Here is a 26,347-nt window from a genome sequence, read left to right as displayed (position 1 = left end):
ATTGCGTACAGAAACAGATACTTGAGTACCGATTTCGTCATGATTTGTAGGAGAGTAAATAATTTCTATTTCCTTTGGTTCTCAATGAGAAGTCTATTACTGTCAGAGATGCCGCATCACAAATTTCTTTACAGTTTTTAAAATTAACAATTTCAACAGAGATGAAAGAATTTTGCTCATCACAATAAGTCAAAGGCTCATAGACTCATTCCTGTCACTGTGACTGAATTATTGTGAATACGAATACTACAGAACACTTTCTGACAAAGAAATTTATCTGCATCATCTTGGACATGAAAATAAGGTACAGTGGCGTGAAACATCTTCAAATGCCGTCAATATTCAACAACTATGCAAAATTTTAAGGCTCGTGAACACTTCAAGAACACAGGTTTAAGCCATATAGATACAAAGAGCAATGAAATATTACACGGGATTAAGAATAAAACTTATGTACGATGGTACTGAAATGCACACAGTGAAATTACCCCCATATAGCATGAACAAAGCTACAGAAACTTAAAACTGAAACTAAATGAAAAGCAGTAGAAATAAAAGACATACACATGAGAGAAGTCCACACATACAATTCAATTAAAAGAAAGTCAGTTAACTGAACTTTAAATCTACACTGGAGTAACGAATTTCCTACACCAAGTGTTCTGCTTATAGCAAGCAAGGATTGGAAAACACGCACAATACTCGTGAAGAAACAATTAAAAAATATAAGAAATTGACTACCGAACTTGAAACTGAACTAACAAATCAGGCATCTACATCAATCAGAATAGCAACACATTAGCACACTCACCAGTGTCAAGTCGGTCTTAAGACAACCATTTCCACTCACCAAGGGTCCATTCCCGAGTGCTGAGAGCACTCTCTCCCTGTAACAAACTTCCCTCAGGTAGCTGGAAGAGACGAGGAACCCTTTCCATCACCAAATACTGTCAAATTACTACAAAAAGCGTACACATCGGTTTGCCTGGACTGAGAAACCTACATTGGCTACATTGTTACTACCACAGTAGATAGACAATAGCTGTATAGCTACCACATAACATTCAAGATAGAGACTCACTTATTCATTCATTCAGAGGATAAACAGAGAAAGGAATTTATAGCACAAAATGTAGGTAACATACATAGCACTGGATGCATACTGTAAAAATCGATAGATACTGTAATGTAGCTCCATGCAACTGAATGGGGACAAACAAGAAGTACAAAACCAAATCACACATGTGTTAGTGTGCACAGTACAAAATAATCTTAAATAATATGAAACGAATCTAACAGAGACGTTACAGAATGTTTCAGTTTTACTGCCATGGGTGCATAGTACAAAGAACAAAGCATGTGTGCACTGGGTGAACTATGTGAAAAAGAAGGAAGACATTATTCATACATTTGTTTGTAAACTCCATCACATTGTGGCACAGTATTTGAAAAAAAAGGTAATTACTGATAACTTATGCAATCGGCGTTACAGATTTACGAAATAGTGGTAATCATAATGATGTTTTAAGAGTGATTTAGTTTCCTGAACAAAAACAGAGTTCAACTATTTGGGTCTTACTGCCCAGAAAATTTCATTTTACCCCAAAGGTGGTGACTGCCACCAGGTTAGCAACGTTTGGATTGCACAATCGAATCCAATGTAACCAACTTTATGGGTAGTTACTTAAAGAAAACTGATGGTGAAAACAATACTTGTTGGAAGATCACTGTTGTCTCAAGGAAATAGGTAAGGAAAATAAGCTTTAAAATTTCTTTGCTGCTGTGTAAATTAATATCACAGGTGTATTTTAATAATAATGTTTCACAAATTACAACTGGAGTTTTGTCAAAGTACAATATCTGATGAGAGAATACGGACTGGAAGACGTCTCGACGAGAACAGTTAAACTGAGGAGAGCATGAAGGTGAATGAGACCTAGCAGACTGGTAGAACGGACGCTGCTGGTGGAAGGAAGAAGGTTCCGGGAGATGAGCGGCGGGGACAGTCGTTCACTCGTGCATGTTATCCAGCACCCAGTGGACGTAGTCGGCCATGCGCGTGTAGACGCCCGGCATGGTGGAGGCGCCGCAGCGCTTGGAGCCGAACGAGACGACGCCGAGCAAGTAGTAGCGCGGCGGGCCGTCCAGCGCCTCGACCTTCATCAGCGGGCCGCCGCTGTCGCCGCCGCACGAGTCCTGCCCCACGACGCCGCCCACGCACATCTGCGTCGGCCCCACCTCGGCGTACATCTCGAAGCGCGGCGCGCACTCCGCGTTCGACACAACGCGCAGCGTGATCGTCTGCAGGATGGGGCTCGGCCGCGGGTCCTCTGTGGAGCACAACGAGTCAAGCAGGTAGGATTTCGTGCCACCTGATACAACCGTCGATTCATTATGTATATGCAGCATTTATCGCACAGAAAAAAATTACACGGAGTAACAACATTACAAATAGGAAAAGGGTCTTGCTGAAGCCAGTCGCAGATAGTATCACTTCATATGGTGCTGAAATACGGGAGCTAACTAAAAAGGACAAAAATAAATCGATGCCCTTGAGAGGAATTTTTGATGGAGAAGTTGTCGCCCTCCAAAATAGGTCACATCAGAAACGGCAGAATACGCGAAATTATCTGAGGAAAAGATACTGTTCTCGATGCCGTTGACAGCAAAATACACTACTGGCCACTAAAATTGCTACATCAAGAAGAAATGCAGATGATAAACGGGTATTCATTGGACAAATATATTATACTAGAACGGACATGTGATTACATTTTCACGCAGTTTGGGTGCACAGATCCTGAGAAATCAGTACCCAGAACAACCACCTCTGGCAGATATAACGGCCTTGATACGCCTGGGCATTGAGTCAAACAGTGCTTGGATGGCGTGTACAGGTACAGCTGCCCATGCAGCTTCAACACAATACCACAGTTCATCAACAGCAGTGACTGGCTTATTGTGACGAGCCAGTTGCTCGGTCACCATTGACCAGACGTTTTCAGTTGGTGAGAGATTTGGAGAATGTGCTGGCCAGGGCAGCAGTCGAACATTTTCTGTATCCAGAAAGGCCCGTACAGGACCAGCAACATGCGGTCGTGCATTATCCTGCTGAAATGTAGGGTTTCGCATGGATCGAATGAAGGGTAGAGCCACGGGTCGTAACACATCTGAAACGTAACGTCAACTGCTCAAAGTGCCCTAAATGAGAACAAGAGATGACCGAGACGTGTATGGCACCCCATACCATCATGCCGGGTGATACGCCAGTATGGCGATGACGAATACACGCTCCCAATGTGTGTTCACCGCGATGTCGCCAAACACGGATGCGATCATCATGATGCTGTGAACAGAACCTGGATTCATCCGAAAAAATGACGTTTTGCCATTCGCGCACCCAGGTTCGTCGTTGAGTACACCATCGCAGGCGCTCCTGTCCGTGATTCAGCGTCAAGGGTAACCGCAGACATGGTCTCCGAGCTGATAGTCCATGCTGCTGCAAACGTCGTCGAACTATTCGTGCAGATGTTGAAAGGTCTCTGTTGGATTCCTTTCATGTTTGATTTCTTAAATCTGTTGTCATTTACGGCATAAATTCCTCTTCTAAATTTACTGTGGTGTTTCTGACTATCTGGGAGGAGACTGAGTAGTGGAACGTGTTACTTTTACACATAAACAAGAACGATCTGTCACACTACTACACTTTAAAACACAGTTTATATGTAATTCACGTCACACAGTCTCATACGGAACCTACATCCGCTTTCTTTTATATACTGTATATGATAAGATACTGTCATCCCCCTTCCCTTCTGTGTGAGAGGATGAATGAGCAAATGTATTTCTAGTTGCATGCTTCAGGGTAGCAGACAAGCCTTTCTGCTAGAGAACAGTAGGACCAACGTCGGAACAGATAGCTATGCTTTCTAAAAGCAAAGAGGTTTCTATCCTTAGTATGGTCCTGTCTGTCCCTTGTCATGTTGGTATAGGAAGCTGCCCCTCTGGCCACTTCCGTTTGTAGTGGGGAGCCACCCTCAGGAAGGAACCAGGTCAGTCTGTCCGTAGAGAGCGTCTAAAGTGGTAAGATCTCCGGCTAAGCGCGTGTCTGCTGAGTCCGTAGGACAATGGATTTCTTAAGTTCAGCCTAACTGAAAATTTAATCACCTTTATTTCAGATTTAGCTCTAAAATATCTAATGTTATCTTAAATTTCAGCGCAGTGTAATTCTCGTGTGAAGTTCAGAATATACTATGGTAGTTGCTTTGTCACTACTTTGTGAGTAAAGTGGAACCACGTGTTGATCAGTAACTCTAACTAAGTTCATCAATCTTAAATGCGAATGTGCGTGAGATTATAACGTCTCGTCTTGACAATAATTTTCAATATAGCAACTTTTATTTATAATCAACCCACGTGGGGTGTACTTTGTGAAACCAGTACCACGTGCTTATACAATTGTTTGTCCCATCAGGTTAATAGTAAGACGATAGTAACCAGTTCGAGGTTTTTCTTTTGTAAATTGCTTTTCGATCTAATTTATTTTAATTATTAAAATTGTTGTGGAGTTACACTCTTTGTGTAAACCAAGTTGACCACGTGAAGCATGTGGTGTAATCATCAAAGTAGCCCTCAGCTATTCTTTTCGGGAAGATTTCACAGAGAGTTAGTATGAATTTAGTATACCAGTGTGTGGTAATTACATGACGGACAGGATTGTGCTACGAACGTAACTTCTTTGGGTGAAAATTGAATCGGTTGGTTGTGGTTAATTTCTTCTTGCATATGTTTCAACGTTCTTCATGTGTTATTTTATGAATGCAGTGTTGTATGCAGTCTCCCAATCTTGGCTCCATATTTGATGTGTTCCGTAAGATTACAAACTCACATTTTCACAGTCCTAAATAAGGCACCAGCTTAGTTATGACTCACGTTTAATATGCTGAAATTTCAGTGATCAATGTTAAAATAAATTTCCAAATATAAACAGATTTATTTCTTTTTATTTGAATTCTCTTTTATATATATATATATATATATATATATATATATATATATATATCACCGGTTGTCGTATGACTATTAAAAGATTATAATTAATGTTAGTCTGGTCGGGAATTTGGTAAGCTAGACAGGATACCTGGTGAAACAGTTGCGCAGTAATGCAAGGTTAACTTCCTCAGATAGCTCACAGCTTTTAAACCGCTTTTATTGTCTAGCAGCGCCGCTTATATAGCAAATTAAAGCAACAACGTTATACATGGCGACCCTGTTCTGTGATTCCGCTAGACTCTGGAATCTCTGAAACGTTAGATTGCGAGAGTTGTATAATCTTAATTTTTTCCCTGCAGCGCTCAAACAACTTCTGTGTTGTTTCTGAGCAGACTTTCAAAAGATTCACGGCGTTGTTGAGCGGCGTTGGTTTGTTTGTCTTGTTTTGTTTTCTATATTTGTGTGTTTTATATGTATGCGTTTTTTTTCTCGCTTGCAAATTGCACTGACTTCGATCAAAGATATAAATTTGATGTGCGTGTGAAAAAGTGCGTACTAAGTTAGGTATCTTTCGTGTGACTGTCGTAATTTTTGCGGGATACATTTATTCTGATTAGTGTGTTGCGTACCGGGCATAAATTGAACTAATGCAGACTCGTAACCAAGCTAAAAGTAGGCGGTCCAACAACTTAAGCAACATGGACCATGGGGATAATTTAATTTCGAATATTAACACGCCAGACGGTTCCGAAAATGCAATGGGGAATACTTCAGAGGAAATGCAAAACAGGACGAACGGGCTCACATCAGAGCCAGAAATTAGTTTGCCTCCAACTAACCAAATTGATTTGGCAGAACTCATGAAAGCCTTATTGCAACAAAATAAAGAAAACGCAGAGAAATCTGAAAAATCGATCCGAGAGCTAGGCGAACAAATGACGCAGAAATCTGAAAAATCGATTCGAGAGCTAGACGAACAAATGACGCAGAAATCAGAAAAATCGTTCCGAGAACAAAAAGAATCATCCGAAAAATCGATCCGTGAGCTAGGTGAACAAATAGACGAAAAACTAATCCAGCAGACAAATAAAGTTGACAAGTCGATGCAGAGAGTGTCCGATGATATCTCACAAAGAATAAACAATCTGGCAAGTGAAATAAAAAGTGATATTATGAAATAATTAGGCCGTACATTTGAACAAATCGATGATCGTCTGCAAGCCTTAGAACAGGGCAAGCGGAGTCGCGATGCGGAATCGAAAGAGAGCGAAGAACAGCTACTTAGGAATTTCCAAGCACTGAGAGAAGAATGCCAAAGAGAACACCAGCAGGTACTCTCGAGGGTCCAGGAGGCGGAAACGCATTGTCCAGCGTCCATTAGCAACACAGTAGCGGGCAACAGTCTAGCGATACACGCACTCGAACAGCAAGTAGAACAATTGAAGCAGACTGGGGCGGAGGACAACAGACAAATACATGATAAGATTGCGGCATTAGCGGACATCGTAGGCACGATGAAGGTGACGGAAAGCGAGAACAATACTATACCGGTAGCGGCCGCAGAGACCGAAGAAGTGCGTTCGCTTCTTATATTTCAGAAGGGACAGTTCGAAGTGAACAGGCGGCACAAAGCTGTAACAGGCGAATTACAAGAACGCGTGGCGCATCTGGAAAGCCGCATGGGGTGTGATTCCGAACTCGCCAATAGCACCAAAAATAATTGTACGAATAGTGCAGAGAGGGACTCCGGCCATGAGGGAGATTTTGACGACAGGGAAGAATGTATTTTGAGGGGCAGACATGAGAAAAATAGAAACATTCAAGGGCCTCGCCGAGAGGAAATGCGGGGATTTGATTTCAAACATTTCCTTATGGTGAAAAAGTTTGAGATATTTCGAAATTCACAAAAAGGAATACATCCACGAGCATGGCTCGAGCAATTTGAGTTCTGTCTTCCCCCCGACTGGGCAAGTTCACATAAGATAGAATATATGTGTGGCTATTTGGAAGGCGAACCGGCGATTCGCATGAGGTCGGCAGCGCGTCACTGCAACTCCACTCGGGAGTTTCGACAAGCCTTTCTGTCCGCCTATTGGTCGGAAGCGGCACAAGATATGGTCAAGCATGGCATAATTATGCTGCCAAATTTGAACCAGTCTGGTTTGGGCAGCCCAGCACGCCTATTCGACCACATGCTGCAGGCAAATCAATTTCTATACGACCCATACGGGCCTGCGGAACTAATTAGGATATGCATCACCAAATTGCCGATGCACTTGCGCCACGTAATTCTTGGGTGCGATGCAAAGAGGACGTGGAAACGTTTAAGACACTTCTCCAAGAGTTGGAGTACAATACAGGAGAATGCCCGCCTAATCAGGCACAAAGTTATTACGGGGCACAGCAGCGCGATCGCAGTCGTGGCCGTAGTACTAATCAACGGCGTGACTGGTCGTCGCAACGCGAACGGAACAATAATCGGAACCGGCCGTATAGAAACTGGGGTAACGGTCGCGAACACAGGTGGAACAACGGAAATGATCGAGGACGTGGACAAGATCGTGAACGCTACAGGTACGGCAACCAGAATCGATACTACGATGAATACGGTGGGAATAGGACTGTAGGCGGATCACCTCATGATGTTGAAGTTCGGCCGGCTAACCCTACACATAATCCAGCAAATGGAAATGAACAAAACCGGCAATGACAAACGATCAGCGCAGAAGGCGCCCAATCGGAACAAATGAGCGACATGGCAAATGAGTAGAAAGGACAGTGAGGAGTAGAGAGGACGGTGAAGAGAAACAATTGATTAGTTTACATTGATTAGTTTACATTTGTGATAAATGCATTTTGAATAATATGTTGGTAAAAATAATGATAAAGATGTTTCTATGTGATTGATTGAAATGATGTTTTTAATTTTTTTCTTTCCTTGTGCAATTAGGATTTAGGTTGGTTCAAATGTGAAGATAAAAGGTTTCTTTGTGAACGAGTGAAATGCTGTTTATGTTTTTTTTTTTTGTATAAATTGAAACGAGTCGGTCCTGAGGGAAGCAAGATCTGTGTTGAATTAATGCAAAACTCAGGGGAATATCCGATCTGTGGGTATTATGGGTCTGGCAAACCCAGGTCCCCAGCTGTTAGTAGCCTTGTTTCCGATTTTCTGCTTTCAGTGCTACTATCTATCTATTACTATTCTATATCTGTCAGTATAAATGAGGATCTCTTACTATAGTATGCGTGTTGTATAAATATTTTAAGATAGGAGAACTCTGAGAAAGGAATGAGTAAGTTTGGAATCTTGAAAACAGGATGCGATAATACGATTGTTTAACAAATGGCTTCCCAATATACGGTAATATGTTAATATTGATAATATATGTTTTTTTTGTTTTTTATAGCTGAGTACGTAAAGTGCTGTCTGTGGATTTCGTAAGTAGATTGATTCCCTTCAAGGTGAAAGAAGAGTTGTGGTTTGTGTAATTTACATGGCCTGAAATATTATTGTGGTAGTCAAATACGAGCAGTTTTTCAGCAAATGGAGAATGGAACAGAAATATGGATTCTTTTTGTAGTCTTTATTGATGTTGGGCCAAAGCCTGAAAAATTATTCTGCGTTAATACTTGTCCTAGAAAAGCGACGTTTATGTGTTTTGCTGATGCTGTGAGCATTACAGCTTACTGTTTTCGCTGGTGCGGGATGCACTGCAGCTTATATGATTTGTACTGAGGAAATTTCCCTCTTGAAGGTAGAGGAAGATTAAATAATTTTGATTATGGGACCGAAGGAAAGCTTGGTTTAAGGTAATAAGGATGAAGCAAAACATTTGTCATTTAAACTACAGGAGGATTCGGATCTTTTGTGTCTATTGTAAGTTCAATATGTTAAGATGAAACTGTTTTACAGAATAGAGGAGACCACAATTTTGCCATTCATGAGAAATGAATCCAGAATAACCAGCACAGGCGAAATAACTGATTTAGAAGCGATAGGTAACTTAAAGAAGGAACGAAATTGGAGCAAAATGGGTAAGAAAATGTAATATAACCTGTAGGATAAAAAAATTTTTTTTACCCTTCTGAGAGTCATCTGTGTGATTAATTCTTGTGATAACGTAATTTTAGATGAAGTTTTCTTACTGTTTTATGTGTGAATATATGAGTATCATAAATGTATAATTGCGAGTCTCTTATCAGGTGTGTCAACTGGTATAAATGTTGTGGCGTGTAAATAACCATTGTTCTTTTTACTGTGTATGTTTAAGGAAAGTTCTCCATATTTGTTATGTGACAAGACATATGTGGCGAGTGTCAGGAAGAGGACGAATTAGAACAATGTTGTAGTGGTGTAAACACTTTGTTGAAGTAGCATTGAAGTAGCTTGTTGGATTAACTAGTAGTGGATAGAAGTAGAATTTTGAGTAATGCATGTTTATGGGTAGTTAGTTTGTAGAATAGACAACAGGTGTGCATGTGTGTGTGTAAATAACATGTGAACCCTATGCTGTCCTGACCTATACTTGCACAAGGCATAATCCTATTCATTTTAGTGAATTAATAATTAGCATTTGATTTATTAAAACGTAAGTGAACCACATTAGTGATGTGGATTTAAATATTATATTGTCAGTTCATTTAATTTTTATTTTTCTACTGTCAAGTCATTTCACTTTTATTTTTTTTATAGTGTCAAGTCATTTAACTTTAATTTTTATATTGTCGATTCATGTAATTTTTTTATTTAAAAAAAAGAATAAGTCTCACTTTTGTTCTTAAAAAATTGTGAAAGACAATACTAAGCGGTATTATGTATGACATTTTGTAATCACATCACTGATGAACAATTTCTGTGAATGCAGTTGAGAACGTGAAAGCGAACCGGCTAAACTCTTACGAGACCGCGGGAGCAGCGAGGAGGAGGGCTAGTTGTAAACTGGCGGGTTTCACAGCAGGACACGCTGTCAACCGGGCCACTTCGGGAGCGCGGTCGACAACAAAAGAATGGCACGCGACAAACACTTTCCCTTGCACCTGGAGCTAATGGGCGGCCGCCCCGTGCGACCCTTCCTGGTGGCGATGACCTGAGATGGTCCACCATGCGGAAATCCATCTGCTGGCAACGCACCACACGCACGCGACCGTGACGAGACGGCCGCGGTGAAACGACAGAAGACAGGGGAGAAAGGGGTGTGGAGCCTTTTGACAGGTACTGTCCAGAGAAACTTGCAGACGTCAACAACGCCTATCGACATTTCCTGACGGATGCCTACTGTCAAGCGACAGTAAATCATGGTTCGATGTTCTCTGGTCGCTAAGGGTGGCACAAAGAAGAGCCATTAAGTGTCATCCTTGTCCAGGAATATCAAACCGGCGAGCCAATTGAGGATAACTCAAGAATTTAACAGCACAAGGGGCGTGGAGCCTTTTGACACATACTGTCCAGAGAAACTAGCAGACTTCAACGACGCCTATCAACATTTCCTGACGGATGCCCACTGTCAAGCGACAGTAAATCATAGTTCGATGTTCTCTGGTCGCTAAGGGTGGCACAAAGAAGAGCCATTAAGTGTCATCCTTGCCCAGGAATATCAACCTGGCGTGTCAAACCAGGATTCCGCACGAATTTGACAACGCAAACATGGAACCAAATCGAGATGTACGTGACACGGGCCACCAAGAGAAACTTCATGAGAGGGCAGAGACGGCGGTATTGCACGCAACAGATGGACAAAAATCCCTAGTGACAGCTGCGGCGACGACACACCCCCCCCCCCTTCCCTTATATTGTGCCTCGGAACAATGGAACTACTGATTGTGTCAGTGAACAGTGATTATACAGTTCTTAGTTCAATGCATATACGTGTGTTTCTGTCAGAGAAACTTTGACTTGTGTGTTTTTGCAGGGGTTCGATTTATTGGTGTTTATTAGACTGCCTCTTGTATTTTGCAGTTGTTCTATTTATTGTTTCTTTTAGACTTTGACTCTTGTATTTTGCAGGTGTTTTACTCACTGGTGTTTTTTTTTAGATGTTGACTATTGTACTTTCAGAGCTGTTTTATTGGTCAATGTTTGTTCTTGTGTGATGTATTAGATTTGTGATATTTTGTTTCGTAAATTCATTCCTATGGCATTGCTTCGTTTATCAGTCAGATAGCTATTCATTCTCATTGGACTGTGATCGATTAGCCTTTGCATGGGGCATATTTATAGTGAAAACCCCATAAGGGTAACAATCACATAATTATTGTAGTTTCAGTATAATGACACAGTGCTCATTGTTTGCTAACTAACTGAAATATAGTAGAGTAATTAAATTAGTGTCACAAAGTTATTTTAATTCTACAAATTATTAGTTTTATAATATATAGAATTTTTTTTGCGATAACCACTTTTAAAACATGTTTTTTCTCTTATCATTTTTTTTTTGCTTTTGCTGATTATGCATTGTAATGTTCTGCTTTATAATACTGATGTTATTTCATGTTCTTTTTTAATTGCTGTGGCACCTTTGCTATTTTCATAAATTTTGCTTGTTAATAAACAGTCAAATTTTCCTGTGATCAGTTGGCTCTTGCAATGAGCAAATACTGGTGAACTCCATAAGGGTAACAACCAGAAATTGTTTTCATATTAATGACACAGGAACCATTATTTTTACTTGCTGACCGAATTAGGTCTACAATATCTTTTAAATAGGTGTCACAGATTGTTTTTTTTTTCTCCTTGAAATTGGTAGATTCTAAAGATGTGTTGAAATTATTGTGTTTTAGCAAGTAGCTAGTGACCTTTTGCCTTTTCTTTACATTTTTGGTTTAAGTTGGGTGTGAGAAGCCTGCTTGGGAATGTCCTAGCATGGCCAGAAAATTCCCGGCACAGTCTTTTCCCGGAGCGTTGGGGTTATGAAAGGTCTCTGTTGGATTCCTTTCATGTTTGATTTCTTAAATCTGTTGTCATTTACGGCATAAATTCCTCTTCTAAATTTACTGTGGTGTTTCTGACTATCTGGGAGGAGACTGAGTAGTGGAACGTGTTACTTTTACACATAAACAAGAACGATCTGTCACACTACTACACTTTAAAACACAGTTTATATGTAATTCACGTCACACAGTCTCATACGGAACCTACATCCGCTTTCTTTTATATACTGTATATGATAAGATACTGTCATCCCCCTTCCCTTCTGTGTGAGAGGATGAATGAGCAAATGTATTTCTAGTTGCATGCTTCAGGGTAGCAGACAAGCCTTTCTGCTAGAGAACAGTAGGACCAACGTCGGAACAGGTAGCTATGCTTTCTAAAAGCAAAGAGGTTTCTATCCTTAGTATGGTCCTGTCTGTCCCTTGTCATGTTGGTATAGGAAGCTGCCCCTCTGGCCACTTCCGTTTGTAGTGGGGAGCCACCCTCAGGAAGGAACCAGGTCAGTCTGTCCGTAGAGAGCGTCTAAAGTGGTAAGATCTCCGGCTAAGCGCGTGTCTGCTGAGTCCGTAGGACAATGGATTTCTTAAGTTCAGCCTAACTGAAAATTTAATCACCTTTATTTCAGATTTAGCTCTAAAATATCTAATGTTATCTTAAATTTCAGCGCAGTGTAATTCTCGTGTGAAGTTCAGAATATACTATGGTAGTTGCTTTGTCACTACTTTGTGAGTAAAGTGGAACCACGTGTTGATCAGTAACTCTAACTAAGTTCATCAATCTTAAATGCGAATGTGCGTGAGATTATAACGTCTCGTCTTGACAATAATTTTCAATATAGCAACTTTTATTTATAATCAACCCACGTGGGGTGTACTTTGTGAAACCAGTACCACGTGCTTATACAATTGTTTGTCCCATCAGGTTAATAGTAAGACGATAGTAACCAGTTCGAGGTTTTTCTTTTGTAAATTGCTTTTCGATCTAATTTATTTTAATTATTAAAATTGTTGTGGAGTTACACTCTTTGTGTAAACCAAGTTGACCACGTGAAGCATGTGGTGTAATCATCAAAGTAGCCCTCAGCTATTCTTTTCTTTCACAGAGAGTTAGTATGAATTTAGTATACCAGTGTGTGGTAATTACATGACGGACAGGATTGTGCTACGAACGTAACTTCTTTGGGTGAAAATTGAATCGGTTGGTTGTGGTTAATTTCTTCTTGCATATGTTTCAACGTTCTTCATGTGTTATTTTATGAATGCAGTGTTGTATGCAGTCTCCCAATCTTGGCTCCATATTTGATGTGTTCCGTAAGATTACAAACTCACATTTTCACAGTCCTAAATAAGGCACCAGCTTAGTTATGACTCACGTTTAATATGCTGAAATTTCAGTGATCAATGTTAAAATAAATTTCCAAATATAAACAGATTTATTTCTTTTTATTTGAATTCTCTTTTATATATATATATATATATATATATATATATATATATATATATATATATATATATATCACCGGTTGTCGTATGACTATTAAAAGATTATAATTAATGTTAGTCTGGTTGGGAATTTGGTAAGCTAGACAGGATACCTGGTGAAACAGTTGCGCAGTAATGCAAGGTTAACTTCCTCAGATAGCTCACAGCTTTTAAACCGTTTTTATTGTCTATCAGTACCGCTTTCAAAGAAAATTAAAGCAACACCGTTATAATGTTTGTTGTCTTGTAAACGTCCCCACCTGTTTACTCAGGGATCGAGACGTGGCTGCACGATCCGCTACAGCCATGCAGATAAGATGCCTGTCATTGCGACTGCTAGTGATACGAGGCCGTTGGGATCCAGCACGACATTTCGTATTACCCTCCTGAATCCACCTATTCCATATTGTGCTAACAGTCATTGGATCTCGACCAACGCGAGCAGCAATGTCGAGATACGATAAACCGCAATCGCGATAGGCTACAATCCGCCCTTTATCAAAGTCGGAAACGTGATGGTACGCATTTCTCCTCGTTACTGGAGGCATAACAACAGCGTTTCATCAGGCAACGCCGCTCAACTGCTGTTTGTGTATGAGAAATCGGTTGGAAACTTTCCTCATGTAGCACGTTGTAGGTGTCGCCACAGGGGCCAACCTTGTGTGAATGCTCTTAAAAGCTGATCATTTCCATATCACAGCATCTTCTTCCTCTCGGTTAAATTTCGCGTCTGTAGCACGTCATCTTCGTGGTGAAGCAATTTTAATGGCCAATAGTGTACAATAATGTAAAAAATATCGCAGCACCAAGAAGGAGTTGTGCCACATAAACGAAATTTAACAGGCTTGTTTCCGCAACTGAAAGGCGATGTCTGCTCAAATTTCGCCACTGACAGGATTCAAATCAGGTTTACTTTAAATACACGCTGTAACGGTCGTAAGCATTAGTTATCTTTGAGAGTGGACCTGGTGAGTTGATGTTAGTCAAGAATGCGTTTAAGGCGGCAAAGACGCCATTGCCAACGTCTCTCTGTATTTGAACGAGATCGTTTAATAGGGCTCCGAGAAGCTGCATGTTTCTTCTACTACACTGCAGAAAGACTCGGCAGAAATGTAGCCACTGTACATGACTGCTGGCAGCGGTCGTCATGAGAATGTACGGTCGAAAGAAGAATGGACTCCAGACGGCCACATGGCACTACCCCGAGGGAAGACCATCGTGCTCAGCGTACGGTTCTGGCGTCGCGTACTGCATCTGCAGCAGGAATCTGAGCAGCAGTTGGCACGACAGTGACACAACGAACAGTTGCTAATCAGTTACTTCAAGGAAAGCGTGCATTCCACTGACCCCAAACCAACGCCATTTGCGACTTCAGTGGCGTCAAGTGTGAGCTCATTGGAGGGCAGGATGGAGGACCGTTATTTTTTTTATGAAAGCTGGGTGTGCCTCGGTGCACTGATGTCCGTATGTTGGTCAGGAGATCAGTTGAGGGCCTGCCACCAACCTGTCCGCTTGCTATACACACTGGACCTAACCCTAGAGTTCTGGTCTGAAATATGATTTCGTATGACAGCAGGACACTCTCGCGGCTATCCCATGCACCCTGACTGCAAATTTTTACGTCAGTCTGGTGAGTCGACCTGTTGTGCCGCAATTCATGAACAGCATTCCAGGAGGGGCCTTCCAGCAGCACATGCCCCCCCACATATCGCTGCTGTAGCATCCTCTGCAGAGTGTCAGCATGTTGCCTTGGCCTGCTCGATCACTAGATCTGTCTCCAATCGACATCCTCCAACGATGCCTCACTGTCATGCTCATCCAACATTGATCGTTCTTGTGTTGATCGACCAAGTTCAAAAGACATGGCACTGTATCCCACAAACTGACATCTGGTGCCTGTACAACACGATGGACGCACGTTTGTCTGCTTGCGTTCAGCAGTCTCGTGGTTACACCGGTTATTAATGTACCAGCATTTCCCATTTTCATTGGCTTATCTCGAGCTTACATTAACCTATGATTTTCCAGTATACATCTTTTAAATATCCAGAATGAAATTTTCACTCTACAGTGGAGTGTGCTCTGTTATGAAACTTCCTGGCAGATTAAAATTGTGTGCCGGACCGATACTCAAACTCGGGACCTATCCATTTGGTGGGCAAGTGATCTGCCATCTGAGCTATGCAAGCAAGACTCAAGTCCCGTCTTCACAGCTTTACTTGCACCAGTACCTCGTCTCCTATCTTCCAGACTTCACAGAAGCTCTTCTGCTAAGTTACTTTTAAATATGTTACCTAGATAAATATATTTCTAAAATTTCATTGCTCTACGTTAACACTTTTTTATTGTTGTGATTTTTTTCCATCAGTCTATTAACGTGGATGACTGCCTCCAAGAATGGGTGAAAAGCACTGGCAAAAAAACATCTATGAATGGACACCAGGTGAGCGAAGAAAGAAAACATGGAAGAAAGCCTATAAGATGGTTGTAAGATCTTAAAGATGCAAGGAATGCAAGAAGATCGGATAGATAGGAGGCTGTGGGAGCTGAGTAGAGGAACACGACCACCGTCGTAAGCAAGGCGCATATTCTCATTCTCGATCAGAATGAATTTTGAAAACATCGATCAGAATGAATTTCGAAAACATCGATCATGCGAAACATATCTTGGGATTTTCTCACGTGACGTTACTAGTGGTAAGGCTAAGAGGTGCGTCACAATATTAAGAGTATCATTACTTTGTAAGACACGCACTATCGAGACAAGAGTGCCTGTGAGTGCATTACCAGTATTCTACATATAAAACGTCATGATTCAAAGTATTCTTAATGTCAGTGGATAGGTTATGGACTGGTTTGCTTCAATGAAAGATGGGAGAAGAAAGGACTATGTTTCTCGGTCATGCACAGATATTATTGATGTTTCGCACAAAGTTAACATGGAAAAAGGAGGAATTGCAAGATATGAAAAAGGTGGATACAAAGTCAGAAATTTTGGACCAAATAGTTCTCGTATCAATCAGAAGCTAGAAGTGTGTATCGTGAGTAGTTACTGCAGAACACTTCTCCAATAACTGCAACAGTCTACAGATCCCCTGAGGAAACTTTCGGTTGTTTATGAGAAATCTAGACACATTATTGAGCTACCTGTCAGACAAGGAGAAACTTTTAGTAGTTTGTGGAGGTTTCAGTGTAAACTTCTTAAAAAAAAACAGACATGAACAATCAACTGGAGTCATCTATTGGGTGTTTCAATCTAATTTCAGCAGCCCGTTTTCCAATTCATATGCAACAAGATAGTAAGATACTGATTGATAACATTTTTATAGACTATGCTCATACTGGAACACTTATGTATATCCAGTTGTTAATCAACTGTCTGACCGTGACTAAAATTAATGGAAATAAACAGTATAGCACCTTACAGCCTTGAGGCAGGTTAATGCAAAGCATTGAGGCTTATTAATGAGAACAGGATACGATATCTTAAGAGTGAACTAACAGAGGAGGCTAATGCCAAATTCACTTTATTCCATAGTATATATGTGTCAATATTAAAAGTCGCTTTTCTAAAATGTTATCCAGGAAATCCATTAAAAAACAATTAAGCCATCGATAAGTAGGGGAATTAAAATCTCATGTAAAAGGAAGAGGGAAATTTATACAAAGGCCAGAATAAGTCAACATCTGACATTACTTCCATAATACAAATAATATCGTAATATGTTAAGGAATGTAGTTACAAAGTCAAGAAGTATGTACGTCCCAAAGTAAATTAATAACACAGATTATAAGAATGGAACTATATGGAATATTGCCAAACGGGAGACAGGACAACCAGTCAGTGTATAAGATATCATAGCAGCTAATGAAAAAGATAATGTTGTGACTGATAGATCACAAGTTCAGGTATTTCTAAGAATCACTTGCCAAATGTAGCAGCAAAAATAGAATTAAATGGTCCAGCTGAAAAAGCAATACAATATATAAAAAATTCCATTCCACAACATTAAGCAACTAGAAGTAGTAGCAACATCATTCACTGAAATTAATAGAATTCTAAAACTTCTACAAAAACATAAGCTCTTATGGTGTTGATGGAATTGCAAACAGGATTCTGAGAGGTTGTTATAACTTAATAAGTAATCTCTTTAGTTATATATGTGATGCATCACAGGCACATTGAATTTTTCCAGACAGGTAAAATATACAATTGTTGTACCTCTTCTTAAGTAAGGTGACAAGAAAGCCTCAAATAATTATCATCCAGTTTTCGTAATGATGCGTTTTTTCCAAAATATTCGAAAAAGTCATATACTTAAGGGTAGTCGCACATTTAAGCAGAAACAATTTACTTATGATATCACAGTTTGGATTCTAGAAGGGTTGCTCAGCTGGGAATGCTATTCGCAGATTAACTCATCAAATATTGCAGGCCTTGAATAATAAAAATCACACGTTGGAATTTTTTGTGATCTTGCCATGATGTTTGATTTTGTAAATCATGTTACACTTGTAGAAAACTCAAGTTTTGTGAAATACACGGCTTTACACACAGCTGATTTGAATTAAACATAAAAAACGAATTGCAAAAAGTTGTGCTGAATAATTCAAACGATACTGCAAGGATAGAAAATTGTAGTGATCAGGGGGAAGTCATAAAGGTAGTCCTACAGGGTTCAATTTTGGTTACATTCCTGCTCCTTATAGATGTGAAGATCTTCCATCAAACATTCAACAAACGGAATAGGTACTTTATATAGGTGATACTAGGATTATAATAAATTTCATTAGAGATAAAGCAACAGAAGAGAGTATTTATGATGTTTTTCAAAGGATTATTAGGTAGTTCTCTGAAAATGGACCCTGCCTAAATTTTGAGAAAACCGACTGTATTAAGTTCAGTAAATAGAACCACAAGTAGAAGTGCTGTAGCACATGAATACGTGTCAGTAAGTAGGGTAGGAAGTTCCAAAATTTTGAGTGCTCATATTGACGAACATTTTAACTGGAAGAAGCATATTACTGAGCTTCTTAGGCAATTAACTTCATCTGCTTATGCTCTTTGTACAATTGCTAGTCTTGGAACAAAACGAATCAACGTCCTGACATATTTTGTACATTTCCACTCAACAATGTCTCATGAAATAGTTTTCTGAGGAAACTCAGCACTCAGAAAGAAGGTACTGATCGCACAAAAGAGGGCAGCAAGAATAATATGTGTCGTTCACCCTCAGCAATTCATACCTTCGCTAATGAACTTTGTCATAAATAATCCATCACAACTTGAGAAGAAGAATGATGCCCATACCAGCAACACTGAGGAATACGAAATGGCCAGGTGCGATTAGGACCCACCCACTGAGGGCTCTGCACAAACTTAATCACGATTAATTATGTATGAAGACAGTTCATCCACTCTGGGAATCGAAGATATCGACAATTATATCCTGTTATCGACAATGATACTGGTAAGGTATTGGTCTCAGCGAGTCCAAGACTTCCGAGAATGTTTTAATTTCAAGTTTGACGTCGGGTAACAAATGACAAAAGAAATATTTTTTCGTGTGATATAATTACAAATTAACAATTGTCTAATTCTTCTCATTTACGTGTACTATGAATCCTTTCTTCTCTGCAAATTTTGTGATTCTACGTGAAGGGGACAAGCCCTACAGATTTTAAATAGTGAGTTTGTGAATATCAAAATATGTGAGACAAATGGCCGTATCTTTTGACTGCATTGACTTAGAAGCTTAACATTTTTGCGCCACGAAAGGACCATAGACCGCAGCGTGTGACGTAAATTTCAACTTGATGTGCATACAAGTTCCTGAGAAGAGGGGTCTTATCAAACGGAGGGACAGACAGAACATCTGATAAAAAATGAGTTCATTTTTTTCGTTTAATGTAAGTACAAATTAACAATGTTCGGTTTTTTTCCTTTGGTTATAGTGTGAAACATTGCTTCTTGAGAAATTTCATGATTATAGTTCAACGGGAATCAACTTGTAGATTTTGATGAGTGAGTTTGCGAGTGTCAAAATATGCGACATCATTGGCTGTATCTTTGGCTGCATTGACTTAGTAGTTTACATTTATTACACCGCCAGGTAACTGTAGACTTCAACTCTGTTCGTTTTCTTCCTACTGAGAAAAAGGGCTCTTTACAGACGGACAGACAGATGGGAAGTCTGATAACAAAAGACAAAAAAATTTAGTGTGATGAAATTGCAAATTACCAAATTTTGGATTTTTGTCCTTTGGTTGTACTGTGGAACCTTTCTTTCTGCAAAATTTCATTATTCTAAGTCAGCGGGATGTACTCTGTAGGTTTTGATGAGTGAGTTTGCGAGTGTAAAATAATGTGACATAAACTTGCTGTATCTTTTAATTTTATTGACTTAGAAGTTTAAATTTTTTACACTGCCATGGGACCGTAGACCTTAGTATCTAACATACATTTCAACTTTTTTCTTCTACCCGCTCCTGATAAAAACGATTTGCAACAGTCGGAGAGACAGACAGACAGACAGACAGGCGGGCAACAAACAACAAAGTGATCCTGTAAGAGTTCCGTTTTTTTACCGACTGAGATATCGAACCCTAAAAAGACCTTTATAACCAATTATTAAAGCTATCGGTAGCTCAGAAAGGTGTTCAGTACGCAGTGCCAAAAACTTTTGATCATTTTCCCATTAATATAAAATAGCTAACAGGTAGCAAAGCGAGTTTTCAGTTTGACCTAAAATCATTTCTCCTGGACAATTCCTTCTATACCATGGACGGTGCTCTGTTTAAAAACTGGTAGCCTGAAAAAAAGACTCGTTCAGACCATCTGTGGAACACGTAACTACCTAACCATCTAACTTTGTTTCCTGGACAATCATGCTTTATGTCTGTGTATTTCAGTTTGTAAGACAGTTCCCAAACTGACGCCAGATAATACAACTTCTTAGTTTCCTGGACAGACATGCTGTACGTCTATACTTTGTTGTTGTTGATATTAAGTCCCCAGTCAAAAGAATAAGAGAGATTTCATGTCGAAAGGAACTACACTTTACTGTAAGTTGAACGCACAATTACATTAAAAAACTTAGAATGGAAGAACTAAATTGCACTGATATTTGCTACAGTGCTAACACCGGTTTCGTTTTTCACAGACTTTGGTTCTAGCTGTCCCATTTGTTTTGTGCTCCTTAATAATTTTTACAGACTGCTGTGTAGCAATGTGTCTAAAAAGTCATATGGTACCTCCTAGTAATACATATCTGATGTTCTTTGGAAGTTCATTCTTAAGCAGGGCAGATCATAGAGAAGTGTAAACATCCGGAAAAGACTGTTAATTGTATTCGCTTTACAAAGACCAACTCTACTCCCCTTTACTTATCCCTCTTCACGGCGCTGCTCCAGTTTGCCAGAACCACATGACTGGAAACGCCTTATCCCAGGTACGGCAGTTGGCCAGACGCCTTCTTTTCGTCACATCCTAATTTACTTTAAGATTAGAGAGAAGGTGCTGAACTTAACCTGTACGCAAATCGTATAAATTTCATTGTTGCTCTACAGCACTGAAAACGGTGTACAGGTATGCTTACAAAACACAGCAGTCCGTTTCAACAGCCAATGTTGTCACTTTCAGGCTCCAGAATCTACTAAGACAAACATGGTAGATGTCATACGATAAGTAAGTTCGACAGAAATACTCGTCTTATTTTATTATCATCCGCTTCTGTCTCTCTGCCCGTTTCGTGGCAATTCGCACATACAGACCAGTTTGGGTTCACATCATGAGCTGTTGACCTTCACAACATTAATATGATAATGCTCAAATCCAGTACGCTGTTGTGCTTGCAGAAATACTATGTGTGCGGTACATTTACTATGTAATTACTTGATCTTTGCTCTTTCCAGAGATAACTGCTGTTATATACAGGGTAGTCATAAACAGTCTAAAATGCTTATAAGGGTGTGGCAGAATAGGTTGTGCTGAGATGTAATTGTTAAGAAAAAAATTTGATACGTTTCCTGCGGTATCGGTCGCTATCCGGGCGCCTCACTTTCAAATATACGAACCGCCGGTCACGTAGCAGCGTTTCGTACAACCGCCACCGCGGCACGAGGGCGCTGCCACGAACAATTACGCTGCTGCCAATGAGATGCAAGCATCCCCTCTCCTTGGCTCCAGTCGCGCGTGTACTTAAGTTCGAACATTGCTGCACTGATCCGTTTTGTGTGTTTGCTAGCTGAATAACATTTACAGACTCTCATAGTGGCCAGGGCTCGACATCTTCTGAATAGACATTATATTGAAGAGTGACAGATTAGTAAATCTTTTCTATCTGTATATACGGTACTTCTACATTCAGAACCACTGTCAGCAACTGACGCTGCAACTACAGCAACAAAGCTATATATTATTTTTACTGTTTGATATTATGTAGAATAAATTAATATCTGAATTCTCTGTTCATGAACAGCATCTGTTGCTCTCACCCGTATCCACTAAACAAGCACACAGTGTGCAAGAAATGAATTTCCACACGGAGCAGCCTGGTTGGCCAGCTTAAATCATAATTAACTTGAAAACGGTGCAACGCATCGAATTTTTTCTTAACAATTATTTCTCAGCACAGCCTGTCCTGCAACACTCTTGGAAGCTTTCCAGGCTGTTACTGATCACTGTGTATAATATGTTAACGTCTGTCAAGTACGACAACACCATTATTTTATCATACTCTATTGAAAAAGGCCAGTATTTAATAAAAGAAACTAAAAGACAAGACGATTGTTTAAACACCTTTCCAAGAGTTTTTTTTTAGAATGGATTTAAAACAATGGCCCCTTCGTACACTGTAGGTATAATTAATACCTACTTCGCATCCGTGGAAAGTTGCGATAATATCGAATGAGTAAATTTTTTCGCTGTTTTCGAAGTGGAGATGGGGAAGCAGCCTGGAGTAATTTGGGAAATCGCTTCCGTGGAAATGGATGATAATACTGGATGTGCAAATTTTGTATTGTGTGTTTTTGAGACGGAAATGTGGAAGCAACCTGGAGCAACGTGGGGAATCAGCTGAAAGCCGGAACGGGGGTAGCCTGTGTACCAGATCAACAGCTGGGGGAGCAGCCTGGAGCAACATGGGAAATTGGCTGAAAGCTGGAATGGGGACAGCCCATGTACCAGATCAACAGCTGTTAACTTGGTTGGTAAAATTAACCATGGCCTGGTTCACATGCCTGTCTCTAAAACTATGACGAGCCACATACAAAGCTACACGAAGTGTTTGTCAGTGAGACAAGCCCACCACACCATAATGTTCGCTACAGAACTGCGGAGACGAATTGTGACCATTACAGATAGCTATGCGATGTCGATTCATTCTTAAGGTCAGCACATTTTTCCATTCTTAGCTCGTCGTCTGTGGTCTGTGCGTTGAAAGACTAAAGCTTCACATCGAGTCAGGGAGTGGGTTAAGGATCCTGTTGTAGCGACAGAGAAGTAGGTAAAGCTTACCGCTTCGCTTCCACCACGCCCCCTTGTAGAAAGTCTAACTCAGATGGCGTCATCTGAATGTCTCACACTACTGCCTCTTGTGTGTATGCAGAGGCACTGACGGGGAGCTGGGGGAGCGGGGGTGGCGGCACACGCGTCCAGCGACCCCCTGGTGGAGGTGAGTGGTGCGACAACCAGGACTCTGTGTGCTTGCATCTTGAGCATCGACACCCCGGCCAGCAAGCAAACCGTTGGAGCCTCCGGTTTTTCGTACCAAAATATGAATTCAGCTAATGAAATTGCGTCGGTTCACCCAGCCTAGGATGTTGACGAACCGGCCGGTTGGAGATAACACAGTTTCGGTCCGGTACATACTTTGTACAGGAAATTATGCGTGGTGTACGCACAAGGGGGGAGGGGGAGTATGCTTTCTTTTCCCAGATTTGCGAAGATGTTGTGCTATTTGTCCGCCATCAGATTCAGCCCCTCCACCTATGATTTTTTTGGAGGCTGAGGGGAGCGTAGTAGAAAAGAGTTTCTTGCGAAACCGGGGATGGAAGTCTGAGTGGCGAGGAAGCTGACAGAGAGAGACAGAAGTTCTGGGCCATCTGTGGTAGCACAGAATTCGAACCCCAAACTTTTCGAATTTTAATCAAATACTCACTGCGTCACCTGAGTTGTTGTGTGAGTGACTGTGTGTGTGTGTGTGTGTGTGTGTGTGTGTGTGTGTGTGCGCGCACGAATGTGAGACCTTGCGCTAACACATATCGGATGCACACTGGCAGACTTCATGCTGCTGAACAGGGTGGTCATTAGCAGTCTGAAAAGCTTGTAAGAGTTTTGCAGGGTAAGTTATGCTGAGAAATAATTGTTAAGAAAGTAATTCGATGCGTTGCACCGTTTCCGAACTCATTAGCATGAAGTTAGCCAATGAGGGCATTGCGTGCGCAGATCTGGCGCACCGCCAGATACAATTGGTGTCAGTTATAGCGTAGATGACAGCGCACGAGACTGCTCAGCCTTTGGCTCGGGTCCGGTCCTTACTACCCTCCCATGTCCAATTTTTCTAGCGCTCTCTTGTTCTGTTTTAGGTAAGCAAACGAAGAACTAGTTACGCGAGACCGTCTGCGGCGGGCCGCTTGAATTTGTACATGCAACGGCCTGATTAGCTAAGTTCGATGCTAGTTAACTCGGAAATGGTGCAACGCATCGAATTTCTTTCTTGACAATTATTCCCCAGCACAGCCTACCTTACAACACCCCTCAAAGCTTTTCAGACTGTTTCTGACCATCCTGCATATCATATCTCATCAGCTGAGAAAAGACTAGCGCGGATATACCTCAGATATTAGAAAGGCGCCGCTGAAACATTTCCATTAAGGCTGTAACAGGACAATGCCAAGAGGCTTGCGTGTGGTTACTTACCGATATCGAAAACTCCCCATCCAGCGACTTCTGTTGGTTCTCCCACATAGTTCTTTGTTAACAGTTTTCCATGGATCATACATATCGGCATCACAAAATCTGCGAAAAGAATTTGGTATGAAATAGAATGTGAAACATACGTATTAGCAAATATCATCTTCACAGAAAAAATAACGTACTATATTTTAAATAATGCACATCATGCACTTACACGCTCTCGCGGAAACCGAAGTGCCTACGTCATCGCCACTGTCCAAACTACGTGTGCAGGTGAAGTACTCACATCAATAGTAAATAATCCAATCTCTCACTTCATAGAAATGTTAAAAAATGAGCAATGATCAAGACAACATTTTTACACATAGCCCAGTCAATTTTCCATCGGAACACATGCTGTACGTACAGTATGACATATGTTAGCCCTTTTGCAAGAAATGCTAGGAGTGTAAGCTCTCGATCGCTGCCTACTTTAAGCGTTGCTGCAATGGGAGGAGAGGTATAAAGCAAACAAGAGCCACCTCATTCTCGCAGCGCAGGCAGCACTCAGGAGTCAATTTGTACTCACAGTGGCTGCTGCAATGCTGGGTCGTGTTTAGTAGCTAAGACTGGCAACCGAATGAATTATTCCGTACCGTCACGAAGTCATTCCGCCTCTACCCATACCTTCGCTCCAAGTTATAATGCAGGTATAGTAGAGTCAGTGCAGTGAATAATCATTGTCTAGGTCACCCTGGGTCACCACGGGCGTTCCGGGTGTTGGTGGGTTGTATATAATTAGCTCCGAAGTGATACAGTATAAAAATACAACAGAATAAGTCTTTCTTAGTGCTTTATAGCTCTTATTTAAAGTACGTAGCATTGCGAAACCAAGTCTACGGGCTACACAAAATATTACCATTTAGTCACAAGGTAAGGGACACCACTGTGCTTTCGTCATAGAAATGCTTCAGAGAAAAACATGAGCAAAATCCTTTAGCGCCAATTCCGATGCAAATGTTTCGACTTGACATTGCTTTGGAATGTTGTGCCTCTTGGTGCCGTGAGTCGTGTGGGCGTCTTTCCAAACTTCATCCGTTGTAATGGAATTGGGCATCTTGCCGTCTTGATTTAGACGTAAAAATTTAGTTTATGTGTGTTACTAATGGTTGACAAAAATTTAACATGTCCACTGTAGTCAAACGTCTGTTATTTCAGTGTGTTATAACACTCTTTTGTTACTTTCATTTATTTAGACACACAGCCAAAGTTTTGCTGATGCAATTTGAATATTCCAATAACCTATTTCTTTTTGCATTTGTTTAATAACTTGTCTTTAAGAATTTGTATTATTAAAATACTAACTGCCCTCGCATAGTTTTGCTTTGATGAGTAATGGTGACTCAGGAGGCAATGACTTCAGCAGCCCTCACGTGTCTGCCTTTTCAGGTAAGCACAGCTCATGATGTGCCCCCCGCTCTCCCCCTTGCCAAGCAGTGCTGTGATCACGTGATACGGCAGCATGTGCTGCAGCAGTGCCAAGAAGTGCAAACAGACGAACATGCGCAGGAGCATACAAGTTCGCACCGAGCTAGTGAATACATTATACAACAAATAGTGTGGAACTATGAATTAAACACACTGATGACTGCTTAGGCATTTTATTCATTACTGTAAATCGTATCAGTTGCGCATATCAACCATTAAACGCATTTTCACGATTACAATAAAGATCAAAAGTCAAATAGTAAACAGCTTTAACAGAGGTTAAATATTTTTCCCTAATTCGCATAATGTTCTTCACATCATTAAGTGTCTTGTACTACACGCTTTCTAAAGGAGCCTATGTTTTTCCTCAGCATTTAGGCCATGTCCATATCAAATTTCATCGAAATCAGTTCAATGGGTAAATCGTGAAATTGTAAGAGAGCTACTTTCAGATCTGCATAATGTTAGTGTTGATAAAAGTTTCAGTTAAGATAGCCTTTCTTTGTGTGGCCCGATTTTGATGGAACAAAGCTCCACGAAGCCCCATGTTGTGTTCATGTT

The 26,347-nt window shown here is 40.7% G+C and overlaps 1 protein-coding gene across 2 annotated transcripts in view; it reads right to left on the bottom strand.

Annotated features, from left to right (window-relative positions):
• Window positions 1-1,275: 1,275 nt before the first annotated feature.
• The window catches only part of LOC126175002 (CLIP domain-containing serine protease 14D-like), a 241,053-nt gene continuing 215,981 nt past the window's right edge, over window positions 1,276-26,347 (bottom strand). For both annotated transcript variants that reach the window (XM_049921490.1, XM_049921497.1), the window contains 2 exons: window positions 24,323-24,421; window positions 1,276-2,330 (listed from right to left, as the gene is read on the bottom strand). In XM_049921490.1, coding sequence (XP_049777447.1) covers window positions 2,011-2,330; window positions 24,323-24,421 — 419 coding nt within the window. In that variant the 3' untranslated portion in view covers window positions 1,276-2,010. The remainder of the gene's footprint in view (window positions 2,331-24,322; window positions 24,422-26,347) is intronic.

This window comes from Schistocerca cancellata, chromosome 1 (assembly GCF_023864275.1).
Source record: "Schistocerca cancellata isolate TAMUIC-IGC-003103 chromosome 1, iqSchCanc2.1, whole genome shotgun sequence".
Classification (NCBI taxonomy): Eukaryota; Metazoa; Arthropoda; class Insecta; order Orthoptera; family Acrididae; genus Schistocerca; species Schistocerca cancellata.
The sequence above is the reverse complement of the archived record's forward strand: the minus strand, read 5'-3'. Positions and strand labels throughout refer to the sequence as shown.